The 26,515-nt window shown below is 39.6% G+C and overlaps 1 protein-coding gene across 1 annotated transcript in view; it reads right to left on the bottom strand.

Annotated features, from left to right (window-relative positions):
• The window catches only part of LOC136863089 (uncharacterized), a 252,592-nt gene extending 227,352 nt beyond the window's left edge, over positions 1 to 25,240 (bottom strand). Inside the window, exon 1 of the mRNA XM_067139422.2 lies at positions 25,102 to 25,240. Coding sequence (XP_066995523.2) covers positions 25,102 to 25,149 — 48 coding nt within the window. The 5' untranslated portion in view covers positions 25,150 to 25,240. The remainder of the gene's footprint in view (positions 1 to 25,101) is intronic.
• Between the last annotated feature and the right edge of the window lie 1,275 nt (positions 25,241 to 26,515).

The raw sequence follows: 26,515 nt of genomic DNA on the forward strand, positions 1-26,515 counted from the left end.
TTTGGTTGACACGAATAAACGAATTATAGAAACTGTATTATTGAGACCGACATTACTGTGAGTAGCTGATGTCAATATTTACAAGTTAGGCTATAATTTGCGGATTTCATAAAACCGAGTGAATAACCGCAGTCCGCCGGCTGCAGGAAGAAGTAATTTATCACCAATGATATGCGGTGATTTGGATTTTGCAATTAAATGGCATACCTCGAAGGATGCTCTTAGCGCTTTTTTTTAGGAATTGTTACGTGCTTTTCAAGGAATCAGACATTTCCTTTTAATTGTTGCACATGACACTTTAAAAATTCTATAGGTTTACTTACACAGTCTCGATGTTGTGCCTGCAAGTGCCTCTCAAGATTCACTGCCTTCAAACTGTCGTTAGCTAAAATCTCCAAATAAAGAACGCACTTAGGTCGTTCCTGGTTATTCAAAAGTGTGCTAGTAAAGCCTAATGTCAGATAATCGTCTTGATATTTACACACTTTGCTTTTGAGTGTAGAATTAGGCTAATGTTGCTGGTGGGAGCAGAAGTAGAAGCGGAAGAACAATGTACTTTGACTAAATTCAAATCATGTTACTGAATATTTTCGTAGGAGGGCAAGCACTCGATAAACCACTTCCATGGGGTCTCTTTTTAACCACTGCTAATAAGTCATGGGTACGGTGATACTTGTATCAGTTTACTGTAAATCGGGCTAACCACTCCCACTAAACACGCACTAGAATTCACCTTTTCATTCACTGTCTGAACTGACTGCAAAGGCCTGGCTGAAATCGAGTCAGCAATGGCAGAAGTAGAATATTGTATTCTTGTAAGGCTGTCACATTGTCAAGCGGCTTATTGTCATTAGCAGTTGTTAAGTGTTTGGTGAGGTGATACCGCTGCGTGTGGCGGGTGAAAGGGTGCTGTGTGGGAAATGTTACTTGCACCTTTTTTCAGAATACGAGCTGGCAGAATCTACGAGTCAGTTCTTGTGAAATAATACAGCAAAAGTACGAGTTAATTAGTCTTGAATGGCGGTGGAAGAGCTTCCTGCCTGGTTCATGGATGTAAGAATCTGAGAATAGCAATATTTGTTACAGACAAAATGTATGTTGTTGTTTGTTCGGTATTCAGCCCGAAGGCTGGTTTGATCCTCCACAGCTCCACCAACAGCTGTCATAGATCGCCTAGGTGTAGCTGAAGAGACATACTAGGAAAGTGAGTGAGGTAGTTTCCCGTTACTTTCCTCACTGGGCCAGAAGTTGCTATTACATAGCAGTCTGACAAGCTCACCGAAATGCATGCACCAACCGACCCTCTGAATGATATTTTCACACCATTCATAACAGGGAATGGCTGCGTAGGGAATAGTATTACTAGCATCACTCATACCTCGGTCACTTTCATATTGCCAAAGCCAAGGATGAGACTGAGACAGGTCAACGAAAGTAACAAATTTATTCCGGCCCTTACCAGAAGACATAGTGGAATGTAAACACTACATCTCGCCAGCAAAGGCATCAAAGACAGAGGACCACTGCATTAGAGTAAATTTCGTAAAAATGCGTAGAGAACTGGACCCCGCTCTACACAGAAGTGTACAGTGGATTTGGACCCACATTGCAACAAGAGACTTCTTCCATTGGTGCTTTCAAGCCATGTGCAGCTTTACCAACACCGCCTCGCAAAGCCCATTTGAATTCGCCCGCGAAGTGACCTAACTGGCTAACTTCAGCAGCTGTTAAAATGACAACGAAGCTATATATCGAATATTTTTTAAATTATTTATCAGTGTGACCAACCCTCTAATGTTCATAGACACGGTTCACGTTGTTTACGACCACCCTGTATATTCGCAAACATGATCTTAATATGGACTGCCGGAATTCTTTTAAAAGAAAGTAGTTATTAAGGCACAATGGGCGAAGAAACATCTAAATACACTTCAGATATATGCAAAAGGTAGAAATTTAAAACGTAGGTGCATTAATACTAATAAAATCTACATAACTCAAACATAAAGCTACGAATTACATGTTTTTAGATTGAAATAATTATAAAACTGAACGAAATTTTTCAGAATTTAGTATAGTTATTTCTGGTCTATTTACACAAGTCACAAACGTATATCCTTTCTGCACCTGCATGATCATAGTGTGTCCACATAGGCCTATAATGCATAAGAAAACTACTCAAAATTCTCCCTGTCGGACAGTTCCATTGAGGTATTTCAAGTTCGCTATCCTCTTCATTCAGACAATGTCCCCAAAGTGGAAAATCATTATCTGATTTAGAAGAATGTTGGTGCCATTTCGAATGGTGTTTTACTATTGCTGCTGCTCTAGTACTGGCTGACGCTCTTCCTCTAGATAGTGATTACGAAACTTGTGATAGTTTCTTTAAATGAACCCCTACTTTCTTATTAGCAACTCGGCTGTCTTCGAAACCCAAACATTTCTTGCCGTTCTTAACAGTAGGTTTCTCCAAGGACAAGATAATGCGTCCTTGTACGGTATTCTAGTGATGTATGCTATCCTACATTTAGACCAAACTTTTTAGCCCGTGTTGTATGAGCACAATTTGAGACACGTCAGCCATTACTGTTTAATTCTATTTAGTTAATGATATTTGTTAAATATGTCTTAATATAATCAATGTCCGGCTCCATGGCTAAATGGTTAGCGTGCTGGCCTTTGGTCACAGGGGTTTCGGGTTCGATTCCCGAAAGGGTCGAAAATTTTAACCTTAATTGGTTAATTTCGCTGGCACGGGGGCTGGGTTTATGTGGCGTCTTCGTCATCATTTCATACTCATCACGACGCGCAGGTCGCCTACGGGAGTCAAATCAGAAGAACTGCATCTGGCGAACCGAATTTGTCCTCGGACACTCCCAGCACTAAAAGCCATACGCCATTTCATTTCAATATATCAATGATGGGGCGTATCCTTCAAAAATAGCACTTACTTCAACAAATACGAGTGCATTCACATCAAAGGAAATAAACATACCTGAAAAAATATTTAGTGGGGTGAAGCAATCGAAGTTACTTCTGCGTCTGAAGTACTTGTCTGCTAGCGACGAGCTGCCCCAGTGTAGTTTTTGCCCCAGTAAGGAAACCACGTTATTCTCACCAGGCTACAACGCCTAACAGAACAGTAGAGTTGCCTAGCCCGTATTTGGAACATAGACGGTATTGGACATCCTCCTCTCTGTCACTCACGCTCCATAAATATGAAAACACAGATTTATTAAATTGCCAAAACTAAAAATATTGATGTAACTTATTCTGATAGTTGCTCCATTTTGGAATAGAAACATATTTTTTTTTTTTAACTCTCTCAGTAACATTGGTAACAAGCAATATGATTTAATCGAGCGAGTTGGCCGTGCGCTTGGGGTCGCGTAGCTATGAGCTTGCATTCGGGAGATGGTGGGTTCGAATACCACACTCGGAAGTTCTGAAGATGATTTTTTGTGGTTTGCCTTATTCATACCAGGCAAATGCTGGGGCTGTACCTTAATTAAGGCCACGGCCAACTAATTGGTGCAATGCAGTTGGCTGTTTGATCCAGTTGATTAGGTGCCCGGTTCATGTACCCAGGATTGTATAGCCGGTCGGTACAGTGTTTAAAGGTGCCTATATGCAATCAAGGGCTGGGCTAGCTAAGACGTGCTCGTTTCACCCGGATGGACATGGGTTCGATTCCCCGCAAGGAAGTAGAAACATTTTGAAACAAGATTTCCACTTCTGGAGAGGAAGATGACCCTGAGGGTCACTCAGCCTGCAATAAATATGAGTACCAGGTTAATTCCTGGGGGCAAAGGCAGCCGGGCGTAGGGCTAACCACTCTATCCCACTTATGGCCGAGGTTATGTACAGTAGAAGTCTTTACTTTCCACTATTCCAAATGCTTTCGTGGTCGATATAGAGATGTCTTTGTTTTGAACTTTAAATGCAAGCCAGGGGTTCCTAGCCGAGGCTGTGAAGGCCTGCTGAATTCACCCAGAATGACGTGGTTCCACTTCCCGTTACGAAGTCGAAACATTTAGAAACGAGATTTCCAGTTCTGGAGAGACACATGACCATTAGTTTCAATCGGCCTACACCAGAGAAGAGTAACGGGAGGGGGGGGGGCATAAACGGCCTGGCGTAGAGCTAACAACTCTATCCCAATTAGTGCCGAGGTTACGGATAGTGGAATACTTTACGCTCCACTCCTCAATATAATTTAAATTCAAAAAAACTTTGGCAATAGATAATGTGTGCGTTAATTTCTTTTCGGGGAAAATTTCCGACATCCAGCAGGAGTATTAAATGCATGGATTTCCGAATGAGTAAGGTGTAGACATAGTTATTCATTTTAGAATTCCTCGAAGCTTAATTAAGTTATTTTATCTTATCTTAGGGCCGGCCTCGTGGTGTAGGGGTGGCGTGCCTGCCTCTTACCCGGAGGCCCCGAATTCGATTCCCGGCCAGGTCAGAGATGTTTACCTGGACTTGAGGGTTGGTTCATATAAAACTCTCAGCACAGAGAAAAATGTTTGTAGCAGAATTGTTAAATTAATATATTTATACAGATATGGAAGACTTCTCGATCGCTCTACCATCTAAGCTACAATACTAAACGATTATCTATATGCTCTCTTCATTACTCTTGTGTCCGGATCCATGGCTAAATGGTTTTAATATCCTGGCATTTGTACCAGGGAGTCCCTGGTTCGGTTCCCGGCCAGGTCGGAGATTTTCACCTTAAATGGTTAATTCGTTTGGCTCGGGGGCTAGGTGTGTGTACCGTCTTCATCATTAGAAATCATCTTAGGTTGGGTACCATCCTCACAGATATGCAGATCGCCTCTAGGCCGTCTAGCCGGGCTAGATGAACTCCTGCGGGACTGAATCTCGGCACCTCAGCGTCTCCAAAAACCGTAAAAGTAATTAGTGGACGTATAGCAAACAACATTATTATTATTATTATTATTATTATTATTATTATTATTATTATTATTATTATTATTATTATTATTATTATTATTATCGGAAAAAGACTTGCACCAAAGCTTTCTGGAGGCCATACGCCAGTATTGTTCTTGTTACTCTCGCTGTTATATCATTCACATTCCTTACGTGGTACATGACCGCAGAAATGCTCCCACTCCAAACCAACATTAACCCTAGTAATAAAAACGTAGGAATGCTTTCATTCAAATGCGATATTAACTCTGGTACATGACTGTAGGAGTGCTTCTATTCCAGAGCAGCATTAACCGTGATACACGACTGAAGGAATATTTCTGTTCCATTAATCGTGATTCGTGACTTTAGGAATGTTTCCATTCCCGGAAACATTAACCGTGATACATTATTGTAGGAATGTTTACACTCAAAAGCAACATAAGCTGGGGTATATGACTGTAGGAATAATTCCAGGCCAGCACAACTTTAATCGGCGTGGAAGTTTCGAGAGCAGATCCATACACGGCAGAGCTCTCATCTTTAAAGACGTTATTGATTTTCATATTACAACGCGGGGTTCTTACTCAGCGAGAAATTCCTCTTTCCGATAGCTCCTCCTTTGAATATGATGACGTGCGGAGTAGTTACATGGCACCTATTGTATCCCTCAAATGAAGCATTTTACGAATACGTATCGTTAACTCTGCCACCTCTTACCTAATATATTAGTCCATCAAGTATTTTCGCTGAACTTCGAGTAAATAATAAAGGTAGCTGTACAACGTCAACATTACCAACAGCAAGGATAATTTCTTATCAATATACAGCGTTGTTCAATACAAAGTAAGTTAAGATGGAGATGTGAACTTCTTTACTCATATAGACGTGGAACATTCACTCATACTCGCACTTAGGGATAGGGTGAAATATTTCATTGAAAGAGATGAGCACTGTTTTTATTAAATTCTCAAATAGTGCATTTTAAAGCAAATTTGACCCAAGACTGAAATATCTCAAATATCAAGTCATAATAACAATTCAACTATCAATAATGAAAATAATGAATCGTAGTAGCCACAATACCTAAAGAAGATTAAGCAGTTTCCAATGAAAAATCATTGTGGTTAGTTGTGGGTTTGAGAAAATATTTAATTATCTAGGCCTAATCCTGTCTGGAAAAGTTTGCCATTCGCGACAAATGAAAGACGTAATCAAAGTAATTATTTGCAAAATTACTGTACTTATATTTCATTTACAGAAGCAAAGCGTGTACTAGTTATTGTTAGTTACAATTCTAAAACAGGAAGTAGTTCAATTATCTTGAATGGACCGCTACACGAGGTGACAAACGGTGGACTTCCGACGTCTGACAACATTCGTGATTTCGTTAGGATAGTATTAAACTACATTTGTATGAACTCTAGGAGTCCGTAATACTAACTGCTCACCATCCAATGTGTTGAGTCTTCAGCTCCACCACACTTGCACTATCGGCTAGAAAATAACATGTAGGTCACACTGAAGAGCTATTTTAAGAAAATGTAGTGTATGTATGTATGTATGTATGTATGTTGATTTTTTTTGCTAGGTGTTTTACGTCGCTTCCTTCCCACTCCCAGCCCTTCTCTCTACCATCGTCGCCATAAGACCTATCTGTGTCGGTGCGACGTAAAACAAATAGCAAAAAAAAAAATAGCTATCGAGCTCGGTTATATATGTTGAGTACTCAGCCCGAAGACTGGTCGAACCCTCATCAGCTCCATCATCAACTGTCGAAGATGGCCTAGGCGTCGCTGAAGAGACTTACCAGGGAAATGAGTGATGTAGTTCCCGTTGCTTTCCTCTCCGAGCCGGAAGTTACTATTACATAACAGTCTGCCAAGTCTATTTAAATGTATCCACCAATCAACCCGATGATTGATATTTTTCATACCGTTCATCACTGGCTGCGTAAAGAATGCCATTACTAGTATCGCTCATACCTGAGTCATGTTCATATTGTCAAAGCCAAGAATGAGATCGATATAAATCAATGAATGTAACAAATTTGTTCTAGCCCATTTCAGAAGACACAGTGCACTGTAAACACTAGATCACGCCTGAAAAGGCAGATTAGGAAAATAGAGAGTGAAATTGCTTCCCGTTGATTTCTTCATCAAGCTAATTGGTGATATTACATATCACTCAGATAAATCCCTTGAAATACATATACAAATGTGTTGTACAAATGACACCGTCACAGCCTTTATCAAAGAGACTGTCGGCATGAGGAATGGTAGGCTGATCGAATCTCTGTCAGTTTCTTCCATATCTCACCAGAGATGGTATATGCTTTCCATTCCGTTTTGAAAAAAGTAGGGAAAATAACTCACCAAAACGAGTCATTTACCAACACCAATGCATTGCTAATAAAATATCATTATTACAATATCATCAATTTTGTCTGTTCATATCATTCAACACATTTGTACATCACATATTAGCATTCAGGATAGGTAAATGTTCACCCATTTTATGAAATATATATGAAAGAAGCCTCCGTGGCTCAGACGGCAGCGCGTCGGCCTCTCACCACTGGATACCGTGGTTCAAATCCCGGTCACTCCATGTGAGATTTGTGCTGGACAAAGCAGAGGCGGGATAGGTTTTCCTCCGGGTACTCCGGTTTTCTCTGTCATCTTTCATTCCAGCAACACTCTCCATTCTCATTTCATAGCATCTATCAGTCATTAATAAATCACTTTGGGAGTGGCGACCCCATCGTACTAATAGCCTATATCTGCTTCATTCATTCCATCCCTGACCCGGCCAATGACTGGAAAACAGGTTGTAGGTTTTCATTTTCAAAATAAATATGAAACGAAATTTGTAGGGAATTTCGTCGGAGTTTATTTAGGCCTACTGAGCGAGTGGCAGCGTGGTTTGGGTGACGCAGCTGTCAGCTTGCATTTGGGAGATAGTTGGTTCGAATCCCAGCAGCTCCGAAGGTGGATTTCCGTGGTTTCCTATTTTCACTTGTTGGGGCCGTACCTTATTTAAGGCCACGGCCAATCCCTCCCCGATCCCAGCCCCTTTCTATCCCATCGTCACTATAAGGCCTATCTGTCGGTGCGACATAAGCAAATTGTGAATATATATACGTTTAGGCCTACCACACATGGTATAGTAACCTGTCATTTATCCTTCTTTCTCATGCTCATTAATTTAACTGCCTATAATTATTGGAATATTTAGATGTCTGTAATTCAAAAGAACAATAGTAAACTGAACAATGAGGCATTAATCGAACTTACACTCCTATGGCAAAGCGTGTTATCCCACGTTCTACGACACTCAAATCCTGTCAATACCAAAGTATTTCCTACTGAGACATATGTTTCTATTTTAAAGTAAAATGTAGATTAATAACTAATAAGGATATTTGAAGTCTCGGAACAGCTACCGTAATCCCACACCCATCCTCCTGGTCAATGCCACACTAACACAGACAGTTGATATAGAAAGGAGACTAGGACTGGAATGAGTGACTACGGCCTTAATGTGGCCCGGATTGTTTGACGGAAATGTGAGAAACCACAGAAAGCCACACTTAGGGCTGCGGATGGTGGGTTTCGAACTCACCATCTCCCAAAAATAAGCTTACAGCTACACAATCTGTACCGCGTAGCGAACTTGCTCAGTCCACATCCACGTAACAGTAGGACAAACATCACAGCAGGCAACACGTTCACACCAGTTACCAAACAGTTACTATATACGTAAACATGAGGATGACAACTGAAGATGTCCGATGTCTCCGATGTTTCCTTCTTACATGGATCAACAGAGAGTTTTTTATGAGTTACTCCTTTATGTCAAAACGTTTTGACTATAATCAGGTGTGCGTTGAAAAGTACTGTACTGAAGGATTTGTGAAACGTTATAGAATTAGTCTACGACTTACTTTTTTTTTTTTTGCTTTACGTCGCGCCGACACTGATAGGTCATATGGCGACGATGAGGCAGGAAGAGGCTAGGAGTGGGAAGGAAGCGGCCGTGGCCTTAATTAAGGTACAGCCCCAGCATTTGGCTGGTGTGAAAATGGGAAACCACGGAAAACCATATTCAGGGCTGTCGACAGTGGGGCTCGAACCCACGATCTCCCGAATACTAGATACTGGCCGCACTTAAGCGACTGCAGCTATCGAGCTCGGTCCACTTACTTCTACATTACAAGTAAATAAAAGGCACACTACTGCAGGGTACTTCTAAAAATATCCTGTAATGAAGTGTGTTGTAGAAGAATAAGTATTCGAGTAAGTTTCAGGTTTATCCAATCTGTGTTGGGTTGAATGCTATCAGAAATCAAACAAACTAGAAGATACAAATAATTTCCTTTATCACTTCTCAAAACAATCGCCATCCGCTACAACACATATTTGGAAACGTTCATGCAGTTTCTAGAAACTGTAAGCAAAGGCCTCTTTAGTGTTCGATCGCAAAACGGCCTTCACACGAACTTGGATGGTTACTACGTACGCAAAATGTGCGCCTTTCATGATCCTCTTCAGGCGGGGAAACAGGAAGAAGTCCATAGGAGCCAGATCAGAGAAGTGTGGTTAATTAATTTCGTGTGGCTATTGCTATCCTTGTGCAACCCTTGTAAGGCAGACCCCCACCCCCCACCCCGACGAGGATGGGCGGCATTTTCCGTATATTGGAAACTGCGTGTTACTGTAGTGTTAGGTGTGGTGTACGAGCTGCAGGTATGTTGAGGACAGTACAAACACCCAGACCCCATTTATGGTTAAAATCTCCGGTCCGGCTGGGAATCGAACACGGGACCCTCTGAACCGATGGTGGTTACGCTGACCATAAGCCAAGGAGCCGGATAGGGAAGTGTGTTAGATGCTGAAGAACAGGCACGCAGCGCTGAGCCAGGAATTGGCGTATACCGATCGTAATGTACGCAAGGGCATTTTCTGCTCGCGGCTTCCCTACCTTAAACTTACACCAACATTTCATGCGTCTCCATCGCCGTTTTCCCCACTTTGTAGCAGAACTTGATGTTCAAGCATTGTTCCATTGCACCGTGACACTATCTCTACACTGACTACGTTCTACTGGCCGCAGCATATATTCTACCCTACCGGCCACATGTACTCCACGCGACGTCGCGCTTGTCGCCTACCTGCGCCATGCGCCATGTTGCCCCTCAGATATGGCACCATTCACCAAACTTTTTAAACACACCACGTATTCTTCCTTAAATAAGAAAATCAGGATCGGAGGATTTAGGTACACTAAGTAGATTTAAATTGTTTCCCTTGTTTAAATATTTTGTTTCGATCTCCATCAATCCGGTTTACAGTATTTTCTAATGTGCATTGAAGCACTTGCCATTCGATTCCTAACCCGAGTGGCTCGTGTTCGAATGATGATAATTTCGGGTTATCAGGATAGGAGGAAAGACATCCAGCCCTAAACCACCAGCCAAGTCCAAAACTGAGCGTGGGTACTACGCTGACCCCATACAACAATTCAAGAGTGACGTTGGAAAGATTTTAATTTTATCTTCATTTCACTGCACACTACGGGACTTTACTTCCCAGTGACAGGGGTGTTATTTTAATACAATTTGTTGGTAGTGGTTTAACGTCAGCTGACTTTGGGATTCGAATCTACCATCTCCCGAATGCAAGCTCACAGCTAAGCGGCCCTTACCGTGCAGCCAGCTCACTCGGAGACACCATGCTGTACTCTAAAATTCTGACTTTCATTAATTCAATCCGGTTAATCAAGTATCAAATTCGCCTTATTCCATAGTTAACAGTGAAAACGTTGTTCACGGGCTAAGTGCCTGTACTATGACTGTAAGATAAACAGCCAGATAAGTAGGCTGCAGTTGTGCAACCTACTAGTTAAATATTTTCTTTCCTACTACTAACGGATTTCAAGTACGGCACTGATATGCGGAAGATGTAGTGATATTTTTATTGCATTGGCAATAAGGTTACTGAAAATATAGTGAAATTTAGTGGTGGTATACCTCTTCCCAGGTGTATTCTGTTGTTTATCGCTATTTCTTTGACATTGTGTTACTAAAGTCCAGACTCTTATTAGGCTACAATGCGGAAGTCTCAGCCAAGGGAAAGATTACAACTTACACTCAACCACTCATTGCACCGTCTCTTCCAAAATCCCAGTGAACGCGTTGCCTGGTATGCTGACCAATGAGATACCACGATAAATGTTGCAACCTTCCCTGCTCCGTTGCTTGTAAAAGCAAAGCAAAGTCATCTCCGTACAGGCCATGAAGGCCCTTGGAGGAGTGGAAGGTAAAGGCTCGTTTCTTAAATTTTACGACTTCCTGACGGGCTCTCTTGCTTGTAGATAGGTGAAATTACTGCTTTTGCCCAATCTGAAGGTACCTACTACCAGACCATGTGGATGTTATTACTCTATGAAGCCATGTCATCCCTGCCTTCCCACTATGTTTCACCAATTTAGGTCTAATCTCACCTATTCCTGCTGCTTTATGCCAATGGAGTTTATTTACCATTCTTTACACGTCCTCAAGCGTAATTTTATCGTCATCATTTTCCTCCTCCCCATGAGTTCATTTGTAGGCGACGTCACCAGATAGTATTCTTTTACTTGAGAAGATTTTCAAAATATCCCTTCCACCTGTCCAGAGATTCCTTGGGATCTATTATGAGTTCACCTGATTTACCCAAAACACTATTTATTTCCTATTCCCTCCCTTTCTAAGATTCATTAATCATTATTACAGTCCCGATAGGTTTCCCTGCTGCTTGACCTAACCTTTCCAGTTTATTACCAAAATCTTCCCACGACTTCTTCTTGGATTCAACAACAATCGGTTTTGCTCTGTTTCTTTCAACTACGTACAATTCCCTGTCCGCAAGAGTCCTTGTTTGGAGCCACTTCTGATACGCCTTATTTTCACGTTTACAAGCTGCTCTCGCTTCGTCACTCCACCACGATGTTCGATTTTTCCCATCTTTACACACAGTTGTTTCTAGGCATTCCCTTGCTGTTTCAACTACAGCATTTCTGTATGTCACCAACTCTATTTCCATATCCTGAACCAGCTTACTGTCCTTTTTTTGAACTTTTTACCAATCATATCATGCATGTACTTCTGTCTACTTTTGTCGTCCTGAAGATTTTCTACGCTCATCCGTCTGCAGACACATTTCACTTTTTCTATCCTAGGTCTAGAGATACTTAGATCACTCCAGATCATAAAGTGGTCCATATCATCGAAAAATCCGCGGAAAACCTTCACATTCCTAACAGATTCCCTGAATTCAACGTCGGTTAAGATATGGTCTACTAGCAAGATACCTGTCTTTAGCTACGGCTTTAAAATGAAAGTTATTATACAGTTTTACATTTTGGAGAGTCCACTATCAGTTGAGACTGTAAAATACGTCCTCAGTTCGTACGTTTTGGGGGGAATGATTATGTATTTTAGAATCTGCCACTCATTTGAACCCCGTACGGAAGAATTTAAATGTTTTAAACCACATCTCATTTAACATCTGGGACGTAAAAGCAATCAACCTGTGAAATTTTGATTTTATACGTCGAACAGTAATGGAGGAATGAATACTCTTTTAAGGGGTGAATGTTTTGAAATGTCTAGGATATAGAATACCACCCTTCATAAAAAAAGTTATGTCCGTGCCTGAAACGGTTTTGGAAGAATGGATATTGTATTTATGAGAGTCAACTACCATTTAAACCTATTAGAGGAGAAATGTTTTGAAGTATCCGGCTTTTTACACCTAGGACATAAGAGAAGACCCTTCTCGTAAAATTTCAACTTAGTACACCAAACGGTTTTTGAGGAATGAATAATTTAGTTTACAGAGCTAACCTCATTTGACACTCTAGAAGTGGAACGTTTAAAAAATATTTCCTACTTCACACCTAGGATTTAAAATATACAGAGTTATTCACCTAACATGTTACACGGAAATAACTTCTAAACCATTAAAGATATCAGCATTCTGTTTTCATATTCGTAAATGGTACCCAGGGCCTTGTAAAATAACATGCTACTTAGCCTCATGGGGTGATTAATAACCGAGATATTGATACTAACTCCATATTTTTAAATGGAATGGCACAAATTCATACAGCTGGCCTAAAAGATCAACTGCGTACAAGTTCAAATATGTAAGTATTTTTAAAATCGGACAATTACTTTTTGAGATATAAATAAGAACAGCATGCGCAGTTTTGCTGCCGCATCAGACGGCGTGAAGTCGGGCAAGGACATATTGAGGCGCAAGCTGCTTCCTGGCCTTGATTCCAGCCACATAACGGATACCAGGCATGTACTGTAAACATAATGTGATGTACCGTAACTTACGCTGGGTGTGCAACGTTACTGTATGACTGGGCGAACACACAACGGGGAAGGTAGATTGAAGTTGTATTTTTTTTTTTTTGGACATGTAATAGGTTGCGCTCAGTTTAGCGTTTTTTCTCGCGGATGGGAATGGGAAGGATTTGGAAAGGAAGTCGGCCGTGGCCTATCACAAAGGCACCTATCCGGTATTTGCCTGGTATTGAACAAGGGACACCATGAAAACCACTTTCAGGTTAGGCGAGGCAGGACTCGAACCTACGCTCTCCCGAATGCACGCTACTACAGTCGCGCTGGAGCTCTGCGGAGATTAATGCGTGTAAAATAAACATAAATAATAGTGTTGCTGCCATCTCACCTCTGACTATTTGCTTTTCTAGAAGGAGCTCTTCCGGTGTTTTGTGTTATGTTTATTTCTCAACTCATAGAGTAGTATAAACTGTACACTAAAACCAGTGACAATTGTAGCTTTCGTTATGTTCCTTTCAAGGCAAAGTACTTATTTTATTCCTTTTAAACACATCAACCCTCCCTGTCCTGTCATGTGTTCGTCTGTCATACACACTTTGCAAACCCATCACATGTGTACGAGGTGCTTACATGCCTGGTACCCATTCTGTGGCTGAACTCACTCCCAGGAAACTGCTTGCGCCTCAATATGTCCTTGCCCGACTTCACGCCGTCTAATGCGGCATGCAAAACAGCGCATGCTGTTCTTACTTATATCTCAAAAAGTAATTGTTCGATTTTGAAAATACTTACATATCTGTACCTGTACGCAGATGAACTTTTAAATCAGCTGTATGAAATTGTGCCGTTCTATTTAAAAATATGGAGTTAGTATCCATATCTTGGTTGTTAATCACCTTATGAGACTAAGGAGCACGTTATTTTACAAGACCCTGCGTACCATTTACGAATATGAAAACAGAATGCTGATATCTTTAATGGTTTAGAAGTTATTTCCGTGTAACATGTTAGGTGAATAACCCTGTATACCGCTATTTGGAATGTTGTCTTTGTACGTTAAACCGTTTCGGAGGAAGGAACTAATATATTTGTTTTCGGACCTTGATCCCCCTTTAACTCTCTGAGGGGTTAAAATTGTTTCAAACCTTCTGTTATTTAACACCTATGTAGGATATTATTTGACATTTTAACTTCGTAATTCAAACTGTTTCATATAAACGTATATTCTTGTCATCATTCCTCATCCCCCAGTCAAAACACCTTAGCGGTGTATTGTCTTAAGTCCACTTCTAACCTGTATACTTATAGAAAAAATTCAACAGCTTTTACCCCCTCCCCTAAGTTGATTCCCTCCCCCCCCCCCCATAAAAATGCGTGTTTATTTTTACAGGAGATTCCCAATACCTATTTTTACATCCTTAACATCTTTCGTTTTTGTGATATAAGTATCCACATACAAAGAATTAAATTCATTTTTCAATTCATTTACGCAACCTTACTCGGATTTTCCGAAAACAAAGAATGCGTATTTCTTTACTTTTAAAGAAGACTTCAGATACCAATTTTCATGTCTGTAACATCTTCAGTTTTTGAGATACAAGTATCAACATAAAAAGAATTCAACCCATTTATAAGTCCATTTCAACCCCCCCTCCCCCACACACACACTGAAGTGTTTTTCTGAAAACAAACAAATACGTGTTACTTTTCTTTTTAAAAGAGATTAAAATACCGTACCAATTTTCACGTCTTTAACGTGGTACTTCTTTTAGAAATACTCATTTTAAGAAATCACCCCCTTTGTCACTCCTGTTTACCAGCCCTTAAGTAGATTTTCCAAAAACAAAAAAATCGTGTTTCTTTTATTTTTAAAGGATATTCCAAATACCAATTTTCATTACTGTAACATCTTCAATTTTTGAGATATAAGTATCCACATTAAAAGTATTCAACGACTTTTCACCTCTTTTCACCCCCCTTAACATAATTTTCCGAAAACAAAATATACGTGTTTATTTTTAAAAGGTGTTCCAAATGAGAATTTTTATCTTTAAACTGTTCAGTTTTCGAGATATAGATACACTCATTTTAAAAATTCACCCCCCTTTTCACCCCCTTAGCGACGGAATATCCTAAAATCCTCCCTTAGTGAGCACCTACATTGTAATATGAATGTATCCACAAAATTTCATTTCTTTATGTCCAGTACTTTTGGCTCGGCGATGATGAATCAGTCAGTCAGTCAGTCAGTCAGTCAGTCAGTCAGTCAGTCAGTCAGGACAAGTTATTTTATATACAGTATATAGATAGATAGATTATGGACCAGGTGTCCCTACCTTCCCGTCTGTAGCGGTGAATAGTCTTGTGAATAGTCTTGTGCCTGAAGAATGTATTCGTAACTACTAATCCTATACTAGCACAGAAGTACAGCAAACGCTTCCCATTTCTATTAGCTTCCGTATTTTCCCCACACTTATCAACGACCCTTTCGTATCATTCAGTTCTATTACCAACTCTCGCATTTAAATCGCCCATTAGCACTATCCTTTCCTTGCCGTTGACGGCGACTTTTATGTCAGTCAATACTTCATAAAACTTGTCAAATTTATCCTCATCTGCACTCTCACATGGTAAATACACCGAGACAATTCTCGCCCAGTTCCTCCAACTACCAGATCTACCCACATAATTCCCTCATTTACGTGCCTAACAGAAACTATGTTGCCTGCAATAGTATTCCTGATGAACAGTCCTACCCCACACTATGGCCTTCACTTTTTAACACCCGACAAGTACACTATATAATCTCCGATCTCTTCCTCCTTACCTCCCGTTACCCGAATATCATTAACTCCTTACACAGCATCCTCTTTGCTGACTCAGCCAGTTCTAATTTCTTTCTTCCATAAGCCCCATTAATATTGATAGCTCCCCATCGAATTCCATTTCGTTCGCCAAGTTGTTTTCAAGGAGTCCCTCGCTTGTCAAGTGGGAGCTGGGCTCCGTTACTCCCATAGTTCCGAGGCTTGCTTAAGACGTTCTGAGCGTGCTCGATGAAAACGTTGTGAAGCAGGATGCTATCCCTTAATTAAACATAGTCCCAGTGAGGATATCTCCTGTAACGGGTTAAAGACCGCCAGTGGATTGTAGAGTCCTAGCCGTCTGAGCACAAAGAGGGCTTGACTCAGGATATACCTGAGATGCCCACTCCCATTTCTTAACAACTGGTATCCCGACTCTCAGGACCACCTACTAGGTCACTCAGCCGTTGCCTATAGTTCACGAACTAGGACGTGACTACAGTAACCCACACCATGAACCGTTATTATTATTATTATTATTATTATTATTATTATTATTATTATTATTATTATTATTATTATTATTATTATTATTATTATTATTATTATTATTATTCGACTAGTGGTCGTATTAATATAGTACTAGAAACATAGCAATTATTAGCTCCGTTTGATTGCTGTATGTGTGTAGCTGTTATTGGGATATCTCTGTCGGTTCACGCATTTGTAATTTATTCGAGCTTGTAATTGGAAAGATAATTAGACGTTTGGTGTAAAGTACTGTACTTATCTGAAACCTGTCGGGAATGTTGGTTTGAAAACCAATAAAATACGTGCTCATGTTGACGACTGAATATCGTCACAGTACGGTATTCAGCCCATTAGCTTAAGTTTCTTCCTTCTCCACGATTTAGCACACATGGCTCGACTCTAGAGGTGGTGGCTCTAGAATGAATTTGGTCCTTTTAAGGTCTACGTTACACATTCGCAGAGCGATGCGGTTGACAGCGAGCATATCCGACAATGGTACTGAGTATGAATAGGGAGCAACTGTTAACAAATTCTCTTGCGTTGAAAGGGGAGAAGTCCTGCCTAGCGGCACATCCCAACCACAAACGTGCTTCCTCCGCACCCTACTACGTATAGACATTACGTCATCGCAAACAGTGTCACCAACAGTATAAATAAAGGGAAACTAATAAGTATAAGTTATGAAACTGATAAAATAAGGTCATTAACAGTTTGATTGAATATTTCCGCAGTTCTTGTCAGTAAATGTATCGGCATGTAAAATAACTCCTGTGGGACAAAATCGTGGCCACTCAGCATCTCCCAAAACCGCGAAAGTAGTTAGTATGACGTCAAACCAATAACATATTTATGTATAAATATAACATAATCAATATAACATGAAAAATAATCAATAATATTATGATGAGTCCTAAATTAACAAGGCAGGACCACTGCCACTATGAGATTATGGAGTTGTAGAGGTTTAGGTTTAGGAACTCGATTAGGAATTTAGTGTTTCAAATGCTAGCCTCTTTCGTGTTCGTGGTTAAGGCAGCACTGCCAATACAACGGTGAAGCTAGAAGTAAGCTTCCCATTCTAGCCGTGCGTTGGCTTATCGAAGTTGTGAAGGCAAACACTTGACACTTTCCTTCCCACACTCGATATGACAATGATGTGGTCAGTACTACAACTCGATCCGTTTTCACCTTTACTTATATACATTAGCTGTGGAAGACGACAACCGAGAGTCCTTTTAAAGGCAAGGGAAAGAAATGTATCCTTTTTGAAACCCAACATCTTCAATATCTTAATGGTACTATTGAGTATTATATTTTATTTTATGATATTGCCTTTGATGATCTGTATCATGATTGTGACCATGGTCCCCTATATCAATCGCCTGGAATGGATTGAGAAGAACACTTAAGCATTGGTTTTCAAGGGTTTCTTGTAATTAGTTTCTCAAATTTCTAGAGTAGGTCTATAGAGATATAATATCCGCGAGCTCTCATTTTACATACAAAGGACTGTAGGACGGAACTGTGATTTCACCAAGTTCAAGTTGCAACATTTTGATTCCATTTTTCTCTAGCCTGAGGAAATATATTTGAAATTGCCTATCCACTGTAAATAAGGATTAGTTATATCGCTTATCGTTTCCATGCGTTCTCCTTGCCCAAAACTTAACTTCTGTGTATAAAAAAACGCATGGTTAAGTGTCCCCATTTTCATTTTCATGAATTAAGGAAATAAATACCTCTCCAAAGGACGAAAACACAACTAATAAATATCTAGAAAATTTATTTTAAAAAATAATTGATTACTCGCAAGTTTTCGATTTCTTTTAGGTGGAATAGTGCTGAATGTTTGGTATAAAATGAAATCGTCCAAGTGCCTTACATCCTTTAAACCTAATGAATATTCTCTTATCCCTGAATATAATGCAAATCCAGAAGGTATTTTCTCTCAAGTGAATGGAAATAGGAACACGTTAATAATTGAAAATATATAATGTCGTGCTCCTCGCCACATGGTGTTCATTTGCACTTCTGGGAAAACATGAAAATTTGAATGAAGCTTGTTTCCTCAAAAACTATTCATGTTAGAGGACATAGGTCGATTTCTTAGTGGAGCTAATTATTGGCACTATTTTGAAAATACAATCAAACCATTTCTTCAACTTACCATTGTAATTTTAATAAATACTTTCGTTTAGAGGGATGCTTGATTGAGAGAAATGATTTTGGAATACTTCAGTTCGTAATGATCACATTATTTTCGTCAACAAATAGTGTCGCACATATTTTCATGATAATATGATCTTATGGTGCGCCGTACTTAAGTTTGTCTGAGGTGAGAAGTAATGCTCCATAGATAATGGTCTTCCTCCTTGCCACCACCGTGATTGGCCCATTTTCGATTATAGTTTGTGTAACTATTATAACTTATTAGTTTGACGATCTGGAACAGATTTTACTCCACCATTTAAATTACAGTTACATCAAAATTTAAATATTTCATTTAAGACATGATAGAATAAATCCATTTTAAGTAAAACTCAATTTATTAGTAAAGCTATCTATTGAAGTTAATTAACAAAACAAATGTTATAAATGTATTATGAATAATTTGATTCTAATAGCCGATTACAGGTTATGGGAGAATTTCCAGATGATAGAAAGGATAGGGGTAGCAAGCGCGCCTCGAATCGTACACTTGGTAGAGATGAAAAAGTCACTTAGAAGAGATTCAATCAATCAAAGAGTTGCACTAGCGCTTCGTTAGCCCACTTCGTGAAGTTTGGAGTTGACCTAATTTCTGCCGTAAATCTTCGCGTGAGGCCGCAAACTGAACTAAAATTGTGCCTGTTGGCAAATCCGACCTCCGCTATCATTCCTGTAGATAGTACACAGAATACTAAAAGTTCTAACTGTGTTTGTCAGTAATAAACGTATTTTGCTTCTTCAAGATCCGTGTGTCCGAACGATCAATACAATTAATGCGGTATTCCTTGCAGTACAGATAAAAGAGGAACATCGTCTACTTAACTGAGAGATACGAAGATGTTGTTAGTCGTCCCATGAAAGTTAAGTCAGTGGTAATAAAATATAAACTAACAAACATCGATGTTCCCGCTATTTGTTAACTCCACACTGGAGGTATAATTCTCTGGCTCTAATATTGATAGCTTGACTTAATTTAAGGGACATTTTCGTGTGCTTACTGTGTTTGAAATTAGAGATTGTATATTTAATTAACCAGAGCCATATTTGGGGAGGAAGTGGCTGTAGTCTTTATATCAGTATGTATTTGGAGTTGATGAGCAACAATAAATACAGTAGAAGTACAGTAGGCTACCTCTAAGGGGTACGACAGTTGGTGGCGACCCCAGTTGTCTATTCAGGTGTTCCTGAGAGTGCAACCCATTCCAGACCTTCAGATCAGTCTAATATTAACAGAAGCACAGGGAGTCGAACCCTAGCCAATTGAAGCTGACACTACACTAACCTCTAGATTACGGTGGCGGCTGACTGCAATTAGAAATTCGCATAGGCCACATTATGTTTTGATACGAGCAAATAGCAAGTGTTGTCGAGTTTACAGACGCTACGACGGCTATACTATAGATGAATGTCTTCTAGTGACATCTTCTATAAAAGCAACTTTCATTTAAATTCTAAAAATAATTTCATGGAGGTCTAGGATATTGATGTATTCGCGTTGTGTGTATTGTTTTAGTCATATGCTTCACCATAATTTTCAGATAAATATATCAACTGAGTGCTCAGAGTAAAACAGTAAACACCAATGAAATATATGCATTTATTCACTGTACCAGGAACAAGTTTTATTTTTGCTATAAATTTTAAATAAAGAAGGTAAGTAAGCCGAACATTTCTAAAATTAACTACCTCTTTTTCTGCCTTTCAAAAACAAAACTCTTCAAGCTTTATTCTAAGTTATAGCTTCACAAAATCCTAAAGAATGACATGCATAGTCAACTTTAGCGACGGTATTCGTAATGTATTCTAGTTAACTCTAGTCTAAGTTTTAATAACTGCATCTTCACAACATAGGACTGCAGTAAACATTATTACCAAATAATTCATGTAAGACCTTGCACTTGAAATTTTAATTTTAATCTATGATCAGGTACCTTACAGTTCTGAATGTAATTTTCTTCCCAAGTAGTAGGTATTAGTTCAGAATTTGAAATTGAAAGAATTCGGTGATGTTTTAGTCTTTTCATACGAATCTGTTCTGTAAACGATAGTACACGTTATATTCAACTGAACTTTGTTTTCATTTTGTATAACGCCGTCGTAAGATTACATTCAGAAAGATAATTTTACAATTTTCCCTGAATTTACACTAAAATTTGTGTCATGTCAAGTGACCCCAAGACCATCTATGACAGCTGACAGTGTAGTTGCTATGGATCGAAACAGCCTTCGGAATGAATACTCAACATACATACATACATACATACATACATACATACATACATACATACATACATACATACATACATACATACATACATACATACATACATACATTAATACATACATACATACATACATACATACATATATACAATGCGCAGCTCATCGTTAAGTAAGAGATAGATTGCAATCTTAAATAAGGAGCAAGTGGCCGCGTGGTTTGGGTCACGTAGCTATCAACTTGCATTCGGGAGACAGGGGATTCGAACCCTACTGTTGGCAGCCCTGAAGATGGTTTTCCGTGGTTTCGCACTTTCACACCAGGAAATGCTGAGGTTGTGCCTTAATTAAGGCCACGGTCACTTCCTACCCACCGCTAGCCCTTTCCTATGCCATCGTCGCTACAAAACCTATCTGTGTCAGTGCGACGTAAAGCAAATCGTAATATATGGACTATATTAAATGTAACTTGCATTGAAAAGTGCATTTGAAGGTAGATTCGAAGGTAATATTGCTATATTATGATAATATGATTAGAGCTCTAAAACGTGTACACGTCGCCCATCGCTCTCGTTATTAAGGCGAGAAAAGTCATAGCCTGGTTGGTGTACTGGAAAGTGCGTATAATCAATGTTTAGAAACTGTATTCGTAATGTGTTTCAATTAATGCGAACCCAAGCTTTAATAACTGCATCTTCGATACATAAAAAATATTAGAACAAACCCCTTGTTGTAAATTTCTCTCCTTGTTTAAAACATATAAATCAAGTATAATATAATTCGTTTAATAAGGCTAAAGCGTTTAAGTTCTAATTGATAATTTTACATTTTGTTCCTTACTACTACTACCTTCGTTGACTATCGAAAACTCCCCACGTACGAAACACAGTTCACCATCTCCTATCCCAAACAGCATATTACTTGATCTTGCTCTATTTCATGCACTTGCGACATTATGGTCGACAGTTTTCTTCTCAAATCTTCATTCTGAATACCCAACAGCATGACGCCGAACACGTGGATGCTGCGGGGCTCAAGCACTCAGTCGGATATTTAAAGGGTGCTGCGCGTCCATTGGCTTCTCTGTTGTGAAAATGGGAAACCATGGAAAAAAATCTTCAGGGCTGCCGACAGTGGCGTTCGAAACCACCATTTCCCGAATGCAATTTGACGGCTACGTGACACAAACAGCGCAACCACTCGATCTGTTTATTTTAGTTCAAAGCCTCAAATAATGGTGTTTTCTATAAACTTAGAGTGTAGACTCTCTACTACGGAGTGTTATTGAGACGCAAGTAAGCGAATGATTGTATTATATACGAGTTATTCAGGATGAGTAAGTTTCATGATAAAGCGGGAAATAATGACAGAAATTGTATGGTACGGCATGAAACCATAGTGACTGCGACCCAGTGGTTGAAGAAACAATCTTCAGAATTTTCAGGACTAACACGTAAGCGAAAACAAGGTAGGTGTTTTCAGAAGTCATGGAAATAATCGCACCAGTGAAATGAATATAAAGACGAGCCCAAAAAAGTAAGAACGGTTTAAAGAATAAAAACGTGCAAACTCCTCCTGTTGATGACCAAAGAATAATAAAGACAAAATAGAGACAAAATTATGAGGACAATCCCCCGCACAAAACCAAACATAGTTTACTGAATCTTTTTAAACCACAGCCATTTAAAATATTCAACTTTCATTTACTTTCAGTGATTTACTTTATCAGTGCCAAAATGTGAGCACCCATCAGACAATAATAAAAAGTCTGTGCGTATGCCTAGTAGTAATGATGGTCACCGCTAGCGGTAAGTAAGCTGTCCTTTATAGCATTCACGTTTAGGCCTATGCTACTCCACCAGCGCCTTGTGTCATAGCATAAGGAAAGAAGACTGGATTTTCCTTTCCTTCCTGCCAATCCAAGAGCTACCCAATTTGTGTAATATACTGATAAAAAGTGAACAATATTCAGGAACGATTTCACCATGCTCCTACTACAGCACAAAGCATAGCCCGTAAACAAAGCCTTGCTTTCCATTCTCTTCTTACTCCAGCAGAATTCTCGGTTCCAAAGCAACCGTCCCAATACAGTGTAATAATTCAGTGAATTAGGCGTTCCATTTCAACATCTTAAGGCACAAACTGTACAACTTTACATTTGTAAACCATATTATTATATTATGCATACATTTTTATAGACAATACACTACCTCTTAAACCAGCTTTCAAGCTTTAGTTGCATGGTCCATAAATTATATGAAGAAATAGACTGAACTAGACTGCGTCGATATCATGGCTCGCTCACGAAATATTCTACACTAGAATTTCCCTCGAGAGGTATAACTTATTGGGTGAGCCTATGAATTTGCATTTTTTAGTCTTTTTTTAGCTATCACAGTTGAAGTTTCGTTTCATTAATTGATTTTTCGATGATAAGAGCAAATAACATCAGAGTAAAACTGAAAGTACACCTCTCCTAAATACAATCAAACGTGCACATAGAACGACCAAGCCATGCTGCAATTGTCACTCAACGTCAGCTGACTTCGACTAAGACAAGCTTGTCAATCACATTGGAGAATGTGGAATATCCGTTTCTGGACGTGGATCAGTAATGGACTGTGTCATGCTTCAGACCGTTCCTATGGTAAAAATAAGGTATTTTCTACTGTGTGTAAGTGCACATGCTTGTTGTGTATTACATATGTAGTCATATAAAAGCACAGAGATACAAGTGCTACGCTACAGTAACCTTTCCCTACGTGAAATACTTAGTGGGCGTGGTTTGATGATAAATATTTGACAGCTACAGCGTGCAATTTTTAAGCTGCAATCTCAAAAGTAAGTGTACATTTTGAAATATTTTGTAATTTAAGAAGTTCAATAAAAAAGTAGAAACACTATAGAACATATGTGCAAGATGGGGATTGGAGTGCATGCTATTTTACATATTTTATCACTTCTGTCGCAAACTGAAAGGATGTATACTTCGTTTCATTTCACTTTTGAAAGAAGATTCTTTGAGACAAACATATTTCAATATAGAGTAATTCAAACCTAAAATAGGTCAATAGATGAGGATCAGTATTTCGAGAATCACACACCTCAACGGAGACTCGGATTATAATGTGTTAATAATAAAGCTATGTACTAGGAAAAAGTTTAGGGTGGACTCTACAACACACCGCTCTCTGAAAGGGAGTCTAGTCATGCTTAAAACAGAGCACACGATTCTCATTTAAGCCATAATAACTTTAAAAAACGTATATTTGTTACTCCTACTTCATTACACCGAACTAGAATTACACGTTGTAAAATGCACGTATGATTATTTTACAATGATCTGATAATATCCTATGCAATGAGAAACTAAAGTTAAATTACTGGCTAATCTCTCCTTCCAGATATCATTTGCTGTAGCAATACTGGTCTCAATTAGATTACTCCAGTATAAATGTATTCCTTAGATAAAGGAATTATGCATCTGACCATGATCTTCTCGAGGTGATTTAGTGACACGGATGAGCAGGGAAGGAGGGAGATGTACCAAAATATTATCTATGTCTACATATCATTCTGTAGAACCTTCCTCAAGAATGACTACAAAACCTTCATAGCACTGTTTCCTTTAGTTGGCGTAATTCGTGGAGTAATATGAGAAACTAATAGCGCAAGAAAACCCTTACAGTAAGAATATTGGGGCTATTGACTACCATTCTATAGAAGTCTCTTGAACTTTCCCTAGAACTACCATAGATAACCTCTTGTAATCCTGCCACCAGAAGCCGTTGAGGAACCATACCGCTCCTCAGCATGTGGTTTCAAGAACAAGCTGAAGGGCTTCTTCCATACACACGGTCTTCTGTCTCACACGAAAAGAGCATTTAAAAGAGATGAGAAAGCACTAAGAGAGTCGGTTTACCTTGCTATAAGTTTGTTGTAGTAACTACCGTACACTGTATGTGTGACTCACATCGATCCGCATGTGGACGGACTAAAGTGGACTAAAGTCAGACTACCATGAGATGAGAGTAGCACTGTTCCACTGACCTTGCCGATGACCATGAGGACGGCCAGGGCGCCTGCTACAGGCAGCATCGTCCCCGGAGCAGCGCTCTCATATTCACTCCGTGTCTCTTCTCTTCAACATCCAGTCGCCACACTGGCGGCGTGACCCTCTATCGACCAGCTACACACCGCCCTCATCGATCGGCTGAGCGCTCGGCCACGATACAGCCCGATTCGGACCGAAAATGCCTGGCGTCAGTCACTACGTCGCTATCTATCTATCCATCCATCCATCTATCTACCAATCTATCCCCATCGCCAAATGCTTTTATAAAAGGATCTTGGCGTAAGGGTTAAATGGTAATGACAGGAAACTGAACAGTTCCTGTACAGAATAATTCCTATCAGCTAATCAAAGAGAATGCTTTCACTTGCTTGCGTAACTTAACGAATTGTTCATTATTTTTATTTAACATACAGCAATAATGGCACACCACACTGACTTGTCGTTCTGTAATTGGTAGTTAGAGCGGTCCTTCTGCGCCTGTGGGCGATGAAGGATATCGTGGTTGCGCCTCGAAATACCGTTGTGCAACAACGTTGAGAGGAAACTACTGACCCGCAGCACTTGTATCACTTAGAATGAAAATTCGTTGAAATAGTTCATGGAATACTGAACCTTAGATGAGAGAACATTTCTGGTCAGATTTCTAAGCTGAAATGGTATCACATAGCGGTTTCTCAAGGCGCAACGATGATATGTATGGTTAGGGTCCTCACATTCTTGACTTCACCGTCAGGATTCCATGCAAGGTTAGAGATGACCACTACGTCTCTACCGTACTTTACCGTTCGTATTCCACGTAAAACGGGAGGTTCCGTGGCTACGATCAAGATATTAACAGTCATATAAAACTACAAGCTTTCTTGCTCTCCCGTTCTCAATCGGCCATCAAGACGAGTAGATCATAAGTCGCCTGAAAAATGAGAATCAGCTCTTAAATCTCCGCCACTATAAAGTTTCTATAATCACTACTACTAAGGGGAACAAAGGAAAGAAGAATAAAATGCCTCTCTTTACCCAGGTGATCTTTACTATTCACCATTGTGTCGTTCTACACGTTCGCAGACGTTATCAAGTGATAGGGAAGGTTTTATAGGTCTCTTTATCGAGCCATGCTTATGTGCAACAAGGCCCTTGGGAACCAATAACGTGAGTAAGTTTTACAGTATCTTATACTCCTCCTTAGATAATAACAGTGTTGCTATCAGTTCCCAGACAGCTTAACGCGGATATTAATGCCTCTCGTTAATCACCGCTCAGCACTTAATGTTATTTGCTTTACATCCCACTATCTACATTTTTACGGTTTTCAAAGACGCCAAGGTACCGGAATTTTGTCCCACAGGAGTTCTTTTACGTGCCAGTAAATGTACCGGCACGAGGTTGACGTAT

Source organism: Anabrus simplex, chromosome 2 (assembly GCF_040414725.1).
Source record: "Anabrus simplex isolate iqAnaSimp1 chromosome 2, ASM4041472v1, whole genome shotgun sequence".
NCBI classification, from domain to species: domain Eukaryota; kingdom Metazoa; phylum Arthropoda; class Insecta; order Orthoptera; family Tettigoniidae; genus Anabrus; species Anabrus simplex.